The sequence below is a fragment of the Nestor notabilis genome, unplaced genomic scaffold (assembly GCF_000696875.1).
Source record: "Nestor notabilis isolate BGI_N333 unplaced genomic scaffold, ASM69687v1 scaffold13725, whole genome shotgun sequence".
NCBI lineage: Eukaryota > Metazoa > Chordata > Aves > Psittaciformes > Psittacidae > Nestor > Nestor notabilis.
The window spans coordinates 4,052-15,873 of record NW_009928938.1 but is presented as its reverse complement, the minus strand read 5'-3'; the positions used below and the strand labels follow the sequence as shown (position 1 = coordinate 15,873).

Sequence of the window (11,822 nt, the reverse complement as noted above, 5' to 3'; positions counted from 1 at the left end):
ACCTCCTTTGACCTGCTGGTCACGCTTCTTTTGATGCAGCCCAGGATACGGTTGGTTTCTGGGCTGCAAGCGCACACTGCCCGCTCATGTCAAGCTTCTCATCGATCACCACCCCCAAGTCCTTCTCCACAGGGCTGCTCTGAATCTCTTCTCCAAAGACCTCAGACCCACGTGTATCCTTCACCCTCACCTCCTCCATGGACCTCAGGTGTGCTCAGTCCTGTCTCCAGCCCCATCTCCTGCTGCTCCTGACTGAACACCTTGGACAGACCCAGAACCTCCCTGTTCTTGTCACCTTGCCTGGGGCTGTCCATGGACCCTGTTATCAGCCAACCCAGCCCAGCTCCCTCCTTGCTGAGGACGCTGCCCATGCCCAGCTGACCTGTGGGGAGCAGCCCATTTCCTGCTGCCCCCTGACAGGGTGAGATGATTCAAGCAACTCCTACTGAGTTCAACAGCGTTTCCTCACTGCGACGTCACTGCGGCCACACTTGGTTCACACAAAAGAAGTGTGAGGAAGTTAAGGGAGGGGATCCTGCCCCCCTGCTGTGCTCTGGGGAGATCCCCCCTGCAGCCCTGATCCAGCTCTGGGGAACAGCACAAGAGGGACGTGGAGCTGCTGGAGCGAGGCCAGAGGAGCCCCCGGGGCTGCTGGGAGGGCTTTAAGGTCCCTTAAACCCAAACCATTCCATGGTTCTTGTCCTGCCAGTTCTTGTGAACTTGTTCTTCCTCTACTCCTGGCTGCCTACAGTGAACTTCCAGGCTTGGGATAGAGAAATTGCCACCTAAATGACACCAGTGTCTTGCGGGACCGTAACTGGAAGCAGGGGCTGACCTCCCCACCTGCTTGGTGTGCACAGTGGCTCTGTAGTGGTACATGACTGCAGGGACAGCAAGGATGGAGGCATCTGCCAGCAGCTGGACTCCGGAGACGGAGCACACCAAGGAGCCACAGCTCCATTGCCCAGGCTTTTCCCACACAGGACCTGTAGTAAAGGTGGAGGAAAGCTTGGGAGTGGCAACACCAGCAGCCACCAAGGCCTCGGGGAGTCCTTGCCCCACCACAGACAGCTTCGGTCTGTGGGGTTGCATCGAGCTTGAACACCCCTTGTCCCATGGGAGAGGTGCAGTACAAGGTGGGATTTCCACCCAAAGCCAAACTGGAGCTGCCACCCTGGGGGGAGGAGACGTGGGGGGAAGATGGGGGAAAGATGGGAAGGAAAAAGCCAATGGAGAACGTGGCAAGTACCGAGCGGTGCCTCGCGAGGACGGGGCAGGAGCCTGCAGTGTCCCACAAGGAACGGCTCCAGCTGCGGACCCTTCATGCACCAAAACATGGTCTCAGTGGTTTGTTTGGGGGGTTTATTGTTATTTAACAGAAAAGTATCAGCAAATGAGGCTGCCAACGGTTAAAAAAGGAGAATTCACAGGGTTGGCCCAAGGGCAACGTGTCTGCAAGTCCCTGAGCCCGTTCAGAGAGAAACCCGGCACAGAAAGACCTGGAGGGGATGGAGGAAAGAAGCCTTGGACAACCTCAACTTGCATCCAAGCGAGCGGGTGACTTAAGGGACAAGAATCAGGAGGAATTCAGCCAGGAGGTTTTGGGGATCAAGGTGGAGAATGAGTCCTCAAAGAGAAGTGACTCAGAAAAGCATCGAGATGTTGATACCAGCACAGAAGAGCCCCCAAAGTTCCCATCCTGCCGTCACAGGGAGCCGACAGATCTGTCCGGAACGGAGATGTTGGTAAGAAGCTTCAGAGCAAAGTGACGAAGAGTAAATGGGTTTATGAATGAACAGGATGATGTTCTCCTCTTCAGACAGGAACCCTAAAGACGCAAGAGCTGAAGGAGGTTCTCACTGGGAACTACTGTGGTCCCAGAGGAAGGAGAGTGGCAAATACACCACCACCATTTGGAAGCATTCCCATCACGTGGAGCCACAAGAGCAGCACGTCCTTGTCCACACCCATAAAACCAGGTAGAAACTATGGTGGGACCAGAACGACGGAGTAGAGACGCTGGACCATGTAGGAAGAGGTTGTGCCGTTGCAGCAACAACGCAGTAAGTTGCAGTGGGAGATCTATTGGAGATGCTGGAGATGAAACCGCTCTCTCATAAGCACAAGAAGGCACCAAGGTAGGTGGCCGCGTGGCCTGGTTGGAAGGTGCCAAGATGCTGGTATCCACGTGCTGTCCATTGTTGTGTGCTGTGACCTGGAGGATGACACCAGCTTCCAAATCCTCCTCACACCTCCCAGGTGGTTCTGATTTTGGCCCCTGCATAAGGGCTTTGACAGAACCTTTCTGTGCCCTTTAGGAGCCAACAGGTTGATTTCTTTGACCATCCTTCCTCCCTGGTGTGGACCACCTGGATTTACTTCTTATCCTTTCTCTTCTTATGTGAGTGCCTTGTGACTCCAGCTCCATCTTCCCACCATCACCTCTTAAAGGCCTGAGATTTCATTTTGATCTGTTGTCTTTATTCTGTCATTAGTCTCCTCAGCAGCTACACACACACGTCCTGGGGTCTTCCTCAAAGGAAGGAGAAGCCCCAGAAACTCCTCTTGGAGCTGGTACTTTTCAACATTTCACAGTGGTTTGGGTTGAAGGGCCCTTAAAGCTCCTCCAGCTCCACCCCCTGCCCCGGGCAGGGACACCTTCCACTAGAGCAGGTTGCTCCAAGCCCCTGTGTCCAACCTGGCCTTGAACACTGCCAGGGATGGGGCAGCCACAGCTTCTCTGGGCATCCTGTGCCAGCGCCTCAGCACCCTCACAGGGAAGAGGTGCTGCCTCAGAGCTCATCGAACTCTTCCCTCTTCCAGCTGGAAGTTGTTTCTCCTCATCCCATCCTTACAGGCCCTTGTCCAAAGCCCCTCTCCAGGTCTCCTGGAGCCCCTTTAGGCACTGGAGCTGCTCTAAGGTGTCCCCTTCAGGAGCCTTCTCTTCTCCAGCTGCCCCAGCCCAGCTGTCTCAGCCCGGCTCCAGAGCAGAGGTGGTCATTTCTGTGATCATTTGATCCTTCTACTCTTCCAAGCATCCACCATCAGTCTCCATTCTGATTTCCTTCCCCATGTTGGTCTCTGTGGGGAGACAATGATGGGCTGGATGGATCTTCAGCCTAACCCAGCACTCCCTAACTTAGGCTTTTGTGTCTTGCCCTTGAAAGCAGCAGCACCTCCCTTTCCATGGGCCAGAAGCCTTCTTCAGGCTGCACCGCAGTCGCTCTGCACCACCCAGCTCCACAGGAGGACCCGCAGGGCTCTGCCAGCTTCAGCCTTGGCCGATGCTCCCACTGCCAACTGCGCCACTGGAAACGGGTCACAATCTGTCCCCCCAAATCCTGCCACTGCGGGAAAGGCAGGGTCGGTTCCACACGCTCCAAAGCACTTTGAAAGCTGAACCTGCCCCATCCCCCAGGACAAGCAGCTGCAGATACCTCCAGTACTTGTGCTCAGCTCCGCTCACAGCAGCTGCCCGAGGCTTGGCTGGGACGAATGGGACCCGATGGACTCCCGGGTACGCAGCTTCCAGGTGGCCTCTTGTGCTATGTATGGTTGGGTCACCATCCTTGGGGGCGTTTGATAGCTGCAGAGATGTGGTGCTTGGGGACACGGTGGCTTCACAGTTGGACTCGATCTTAAGGGTCTTTTCCAACCTAAATGATTCTGTGGTTCTGTAAATGGCTGGGACAACCCCCGTGAAGATCTGTGTCCTGTACAGAAATGCCTGTGCTGCGGTGGGTTGTCCTCTAGCTGGAAGGTGACACACAGATAGTTCCGGCCAGATACTCCAAGCCACCAAGTTGGGCTGATGGTGGCATCATCTTTGCTTCCTGACCTGTTCTGGCCAGCGCTCCCTGGCACCTCTGCGCTTCCAATCCAGAAATCCCCAAATGCTCTCCCCCTGATTCTTCCTGAATATTTACTTGAAAGTGAGTTTGAATCCACAGCCTGAATCTGTGGATCCCATATTGGGAACCACGGCGTGTCTCTGCGGTGCCTTCCACCAGCTGAGCTGCACACAGGGGGCTGCCAACGACTTTCACTCCTGAGGCTGCAGGCAGCATTCCCAGGACTCCAGCTTTCCTGTCGCAAACTCCCAACGGATCATAGGAGCTGAAGGACGAGCAGTGCAGGGAAGCAGGATATGTGCTACACGTGGTGCGTCTGGATGAGGAGCACTTCCAACAACCTGCAATGCCCTTGGCTGGTGGCAAGTCCCTTCGCTCCCGCTGTTGGCGCAACCTTCCCATGTCAGGCCACCAAAGGGCTTCTCTTGGCTCTCAGTGATGCTTTCAACTCTGCATTGATGCCGTTCCAAGACAGGCACCTCCTTCTCTTCATAGATGGCTTGGCTTCGTCTTGCTGAATTACACCAAGTGCTTCCCATTACTAGGAACCAGCCCATTCACTTCCTTCCACCAAATCCCACTGGTCACATTTCTCCCTGAGGATCCTCCTCTGAATTTGCTGTATCTTCCCCTTGTCTCCAGAGAAAACTCAGGCGAATGGACCACTCTGCGAGGCTAAAAGAGGTTCTGGAAGAGAGGTGGTGGCGTGTGATGGAACATCAAACCTGGAACCTTCCCAGCGAAGGGAGAGTTTAGGTGAACTCGGATTCATTGGTTTATTTGGAGATCATTGGACAACAGAGGCAAGACTTTGTCAAAGACAGGACAGGTGATGATGGTGGTTGGAAGAGCATCACAACAGGTGACTGCAGCACCAGACATGAGGAAAGCTGCTTGAACCTCTACTGCTTGTGACCCCGTTGTGTCCGATCCGGCTGGGATGGAGTTAATGTTCTTCAGAGCAGCCCATGGCGTTGAGAACACACCAGGAGTGTTTTGGTGCTTGGGCTATTGCTGACCTGTTCTTGCACGACATCAAGTCCTTCCCTTTTGTTCTCACTCCGTGTCCTCGCAGCAAGTAGGCCTGGGATGGACAAGAAGCTGGAAGTGGATGCTCCATACAACGTCATGCTCAGCAAATCAAAGCTTAATGAGTGGAGGAGGATGCAGGGACACTCATGGTTACAGCATCTGTCTTCCCAAGTGAGTGTTATGCACACAGAGACCCAGGACCCACTCATTAACTCCCTTATTTTGCTTTCCCCACATGCAGCTTTGAACCTGCCCAACTGTCTTTATCAACCCATTGCACCCACATCCATGCAGGGAATATTCCCACTTTCCACACAAAATGATTCCCTCCTTATGACTGCTTGTATCTGACATGCAGATTTGGCCAAACTTATACTGCTCCCCGCTTCTGGAACAAGCATGGACCAGGCTGCAAACAGGCATCTTCCTCCATGGCTGCTCAAAAGAAATCATACAGTTCCATCATACACCTTCCTTCTTCACCCACCACCATGTGTTTGGTGCGTCAACTTCTCCTACACTTGGTCTATCTCATGCTCCTCAGAGCAGGGACCTTTTTCTTCCCTTCCTGCCTAACACTGACATCCATATCAGTAAGGAACTTACGGCTGATAGAGTCCACTGAGGTCTCCAAAGATGTATCTCCAAAGCAACATCCTTCATCAAACCTCTACACATGCACCAGGCATCTGTGTGATAATAGAAACCTTGCAGATGTGTTTAAAATACAGAAAATGAAGAGTAGCAGCACAGTGTCCTGTGAACAGAAACCAGCAGTGGAGTTCTGCAGGGCCCAGAGATGTTGAATGGAACCACAAATGGACAGGAAGAACCACAATGACAAATTCTGTTGGCAAAGCAGCTATTCATGGCTCTTACAACAGAGAGAACTGCAGAAGGGCCTTGCAAGACATGGACAAGAGGGGGCAGTGAAAGGCATCCATACAACACGTGACAGAGTATGCTGGGAAAACACACTACAAAGCTCTATAAAAATCATGACAGCAAAGACACTGAGTGCACAATCAAAACCAAAGGAGCATCATAAGAAGGTAGCAAGAGACATGTTTAAATAACAACTGAACAAATTAATGCAAAAGATAAGAGATACCACCCTGGATATAGAAATATGCCTTTTTTTGCTTCAACAAGTTATTATTCAACATAATTCTGTTTTAAAAAAGTACGCCTACCTCCTCCCCTCCAAAAAACCACCCCACAGCCCAACCTCAATATTGCACAGCTGGCAAAGGCCTTATAAAGGCTTACAATAGGAAGAGTAAGGAACACGTACCGAGCAACTGTCAGCAGGGGGTTCTACTGCTGCCACCTTCACATCTGGAAGAGGGTTTGTATGAACATCTGCATTATCTGCCTGTAATTCCCCACTCACTTAAGTAGCATTTATTAAACACTGACCATTGACAGGCCTCAGGTATTTATAAAAGCTGTCATGCACATTAGGAAAACAAAAGGATTCTCTACAGTTGGGGTTTGCTGTTTACATCGAGTTTCTAAGAGACAGGCCATGGAATTCCAAAGTGGGAAAGTTTATTCGCTAGGACTAATACAGAAACCCCTCCATTCCAAATATAGAGAATGCACGAATAAAAATGCCCATCTTCTGCCTTCTTTGACACGTGTCATGTTCCAGAAGCAGGATTTGATGGTCCAAGTCTTTTATTTCTGATATTTAAGAAATCTGTACTTTTCTCAATACACGTCCTGTGTATTTTGTTCAGATCTTCCATCTACCAGAAATATTCCTTGTTTAAACATGGAATTTCTTCTTCAAGTCCCTGCAGTGAAGATGAGCACGGCCCAGCTGAGCACTGCAGTTCAGCTCTGCTGCATCTTCCTGCGCATCTCCTCCAGCGCCGCTTCCCGTTCCCTTAAGAGCTGTTTCAGACGTTTGATTTTTTCATCCCGGATTGTTTCATCCAAGTCGGGGGGAGTCAAAGGGAAAGCATCATTTCTGAAAGACCCTTCAAGAACTGAAGGGTCATCGTCAGAAGACACTAAAACTGGGATGCTCGGGTACGTAATGTCGCTGTATTGAGAGTCCGGGTCTTGCTCAGAGTCCCTCCCCAGAGATGGCAGAGCGAAGGCTGTGGAGATGCTTTGCTGTGGTAAGACTGGTGGAGGTGAAGGATTTCTGTTATGGACACCGGAACTTGGGCTCTTGTCTTCTGAACTTGGACTTGTGGTTGATTTGACTGAAGTTTTCCTTCTCTTTCCGCTGTCTGATGACGCTGAGGATTTTATCTTTCTTTTCTTAGTCAAATCCTCTTCCGGATCCACAGTTACCTGCAGAGCCAAGAAAACACAAAGATACACTTCTGTTAAACTGAGCATCATTCCACGTTACAACATCACAGTTCAGGAAGCACAAAACACAAGTTATTTGTTGCAAACTTCTTAGAATTACTATATGGAAGATGTTTCTTTAGCAATTTGAGCAAACATACTCCTGTGTTCAGTATCTTTCTAACAAAGATTCCCAGTTAACAATTCCAGAACACTGAATTCCTTCCTTACTGCACTTCTGCCTCCCCTGTGCATACCTCTCATCTCCTGCTGCTCCTTATATTCTTTAAATGAGACAACTTTCAGAACACTGTGGCTGAACAGAGCTACTTTGGACGGAGAAACTCATTTCACTGCATAAAGATTAAAGTCCTTCATTGAGGGAATCTTTCCAGAAGCACCCAAACAAGTTCTTGGCCAGTAACAAAGGACCAAGCTTATAAAGACATTTGTAACTCTGAAGATCAGGCAGGTACAACAATACCCCACACGACTACATGGACACCCTTCTTTGGAAGCCAATCACACGTTGTCATGTGAGTGACTGAAGCGCTGTAGAACAACAGCACTTGACTGATCCCAAACTCAACAGTGAAGCCTCACAAGAAATTATTCTTCTATTATTCTGCTTGTATCCACTGGATAAACATAAGGGTTTGCAGAAGGCTACGTATAAATCAGGAGAAAGAGGCATGGTTTCTGTTCCAACAAAGACTACCCCGGCCACCACTAGAGGGTCTGGTCTTCAGAGCATTTGTTCTTCAACTTTCCTCCCATAAAACCCAGAAAAGAGGATAAAGATTCTTGGGCTACTCAAGTCAGACTCAAATCACCCAACTCCTCTGTGGCACACAAAGAAGCTCGAGGAGCGATTCTGACAGGGACCAGAATTACTGACTTGCCCTGACAAATGTGGAAGCAGGAGGGTCCGAATCAACACACAGGTCTGCACTGACTACACACAGGGAGCTTTCTGGAGGTGTTGCTGTACCCAGTCTGGATTTCAAGATACCTTTTCCTCATTAACACATTCCTGATGTTGATTCGTTGTTTCCACGTCTAACGATGAGGAACTCCTAGAATCACTTTTCCTTTTCAAGCTGTTACTGGAGCAAACTCTTTCTTCTAGTTCCTCACAGGAGGTCCTTAATGGTATTCTCTTAAGGTACACTCTCTCCTCCTTAGAGAGTCCAAATCTTTTCCTTAATTCCAAGTATTGTTTCCAATGTGGCTTTTCTTGCTGTTTGATTTGAATACGCTTTCCTGGTGAATCCATCTTTCCACACTGGACCTGAAATACAGAAACAGTGAGAGACCCATCAATCTCTCAATCTCTCTCCCCACACATGTATAAGCTAAAAACTAGTTACTAGAAAGACAGCTGAACATGTTTTGTCTGCCATTCTCCAGGAGTTACACTTAACACGGGTTAATCCAAGTTTTAGGAATTATATACAGATGTACATAGGTCTAACGCTCTTGTTAGTTATTTAAAACCCCAAGTACATTGTGGAACATCCAGAAAATGCAGAGTCCAACCAGGAAACACAGAAGTATAAGAAGCAACGAGGAAATCCCCTGTTCTAAAACTTGTAAGTAACAAAGGAAGATGATGGAAGATCAGACAGTGTTTTTCCAGGGTCACATTTAGGCTGCTGAGTGCATTTCATACTTGTGTTGTGGTTGACAACACTAACCAAGCACCATTAGCCATGTCTCGTATCTAACCTCACCGTATCTAACCCGAGCTGTGCCTGAACTTCAAGGTCAACCTCACAGCAGTATGCTGGGCAATCCATGGGCTTGCAAAGTCACAGACTAAAAGCAGCAAACAATCTATGTTTTTCAGAGGTTAAAGCAACACTTGGCACCACACAGCACTAAAGGACAAGAAAAAAGTCTATTTAACCATTTTTCAGGTGAGGAAGGATGACAAAAGAGTCCCTGCAACCTGTTCCAATGATTCAACTCTGAATTTTGCACACATCTGCCCAGCTGACATTTCTCTTCTACCTGGTCAACACAAGCTTCAGACTGGTTCTTTTTGTCTGAAGTTCAAATTCATTCTGGCCTCTTGACCTCCAACCCTTCATGGGTAGAGGCTGGGGCACTTGAGGCTAAGGACTTTTTTGGTGTTATGGCTTTAAAAGACTGAAGGTGGAAAGCCATTAAGGATCACAAGAGTTTCTTCTGCCTGACATGAAACCACGAGTCGAAGAAGATGGATCCCTCCCCATCATGGCATGAAAGGAAGGCAACACAGCTCCTGCCTTTGGCTGAGCTAGTGGAGGCTGGAGCTGACTTCGGGCTACACCAGAGCTTGTCTCTGGGTGACAAACCCTGCTCAGCCACCTTGATTTCCACTTGTGCAGCTGCAAACTTCTCTACCTCACATCACACCTCCAACAAACAGTCAACGGCCATGCTTTGTGAATGTGGAACCACACAAAGCAGGTATCAGAGCGTGTCAGGTATGAAAGCAGACAGCTCCCAGAGCACAACCAACCAACCACTCTGCTAGAGTCTCAGTTGTTTCTAACAGTTTCTCTTGTGGGGAAATAAAAAGGCATCTTGTCCCTGCTCCTTTCTTTTCTTTAGGCATTTTCTCACTTGCATGGTACAATCTCATTGGGGAAAAAAAGAAACAAAGATCATTTCTTGACCAGAACCACACTTTAGATGAGCATATCCAGTGACAGGACACCTGGTTACAAAAACCTGTGAACTTTTTCATAGCCATTTCGTTCAGACAGAACCAGAACCATACAACAACTTAGCAGAGAGTGAGATGGGCACGTTTATTGGAGGGAGTTACCTTTTGACAGTCTTCACTGAAAGCACCCTCTTGCTTAGACTGAGGTAAACCAGCCCTTGGTGCTTTGGGGGAATGGATCTTCTCGTTGCCACCGTGGCACACGTTCTCATGTGCCCCATCTGCTGTAACAGGGGCCACTCCACTTGAAGTGCTCGTGTCGAAGGGCAAACTCTTTCTGTGGTTTACAGGGGAACTCTGCTGGTCGGCACTTGGTGTCGCCAGAGCTGCAGGTGCAGATGTTACATCACTTCTTAAGCCAGTTGGTGAAGACTTTTTGGAGTCTGGAGCTGGGTCTGGATCTTTCTGAGACAGCACCATTCCGCTGGCTTTGGACAACACCAGATTCACTACTTCACTGGTTATTTTGTTGACTGCAGTGGAATCAATTAGTGTGGGTGTCTCCTTTTTAACTGAAGCATCAGCAGAGGAGGATGCCTGGTTGTCACCCTGGCCTGACAGAACATCAGAGCCTCTTTTGGTCAACAAATAGACTTTCCCATTGTACATGACCAGAGCATTATCTTTAGTAGGTGGGATTTTTGTTTGGCTTCCACCAGGACCACCAGAACAGAGTGATAAAATATTCGCAGCGTTTGTTTCTACATTCTTCATGCCTGATAAAGTCTTCAAGATCTTGGAAGCCACGTTGTTGGATGACTTCACGGGAATAAGGCAAGGCGACGACGACTGTGGACCTTCTTGCACAATCCATTTCATGGGACTTTGCTGGCACTGCTGACCTTCAGATGTTACTGTTCCAGGAGAAGGACTATTTCCCTTTGGTGTAGCTGTCATCATCAGTGTTTGGGAAACTTCTGTGGCAGGTTTTGGACAAATGGCTCGTAAGCACTCGGGAAGGACCGTTTCCACTGTGTTCACTGGTGACATGTAGATAACAGTTGGTATTTTTGTACTGTCAGCTCCTCCAGACACGTTTGTTGCTGTAGCTGCAAGTATTTTTTGCTGTATTGCAGGTGGTAAGAAAGAAGCTGGGACAGATTTCACTTCTGCATCAGCTGGTATCTGGAGGTGGTGGCCAGAGGGCAAGAGTGAAGACTTCACAGTGACTGGAAGAGTTTTTGTGTTCACCACCATGTATGCTGTGTTACTCTGGTTAGATGCACTGCTGACAGCAATGTTCTGTAAGGACAGCCTGTCCACTGAAACACAACTGCTCTGGATGTTAGCACCTGGATTTGGAGTCACGCTTTCTTTATCAGAACCTGCCCTAAGACTTTCCTGCTTGTCTAATGTCCTTGCAAGAATAATCTTTCCAGGGTTAGGAGACTGAAAAACAGGTATCTTAACAGATGAAGGTGCAGTGGTACTGGCAAGCTGTGTCTTAAAAGTAAGATGGACTGGGCTAGAAATACTTGCTTTAGAATTATTTGCCATGGCTGAAGACTGAACTATTGGCACAAAACTTCCAGAAGCTTTAGAAATTGGAAGTAATTTCAGAAGGTTTTTTCCATCTGGTCCCGTCGTCTGAACTACTCGGTACATACAGCCTGCAATGCTTAACAAAACAAAGACAAGAGACAAGAGACAAGAAAAGAGAAAGATAGTGTAAGTGAACACAGCACCTTCATTCATGTGCATCAGTGCATTGTACACCCAGTGCTGCTGCGCCTCAGAAGCTGACTACTGAAAACTCCTCATCTTCAGGAACTTCACTGGCAAATCACACTGAGCTACTCGGTGTACATTTGGGGTGAGCATTTCAGAATACCACAGGCTATCTGAGAAACAGTGTGCAACCTCTACATCACACAGGAGCAAGAAGTGGCATCCTTTGCAGATAACAAGTTAAAAGACCT

General features: G+C 48.7%; 1 protein-coding gene across 1 annotated transcript; it reads right to left on the bottom strand.

The window, feature by feature from the left end:
• Positions 1-6,722: 6,722 nt before the first annotated feature.
• Positions 6,723-11,514, bottom strand: LRIF1 (ligand dependent nuclear receptor interacting factor 1). The gene is made up of 3 exons (XM_010014761.1): positions 10,006-11,514; positions 8,203-8,481; positions 6,723-7,190 (listed from the first exon to the last, which is right to left on the bottom strand). Exons 1-3 carry the CDS (start codon positions 11,506-11,508, stop codon positions 6,723-6,725), a joined length of 2,250 nt encoding a protein of 749 aa, XP_010013063.1. The 5' UTR covers positions 11,509-11,514.
• Between the last annotated feature and the right edge of the window lie 308 nt (positions 11,515-11,822).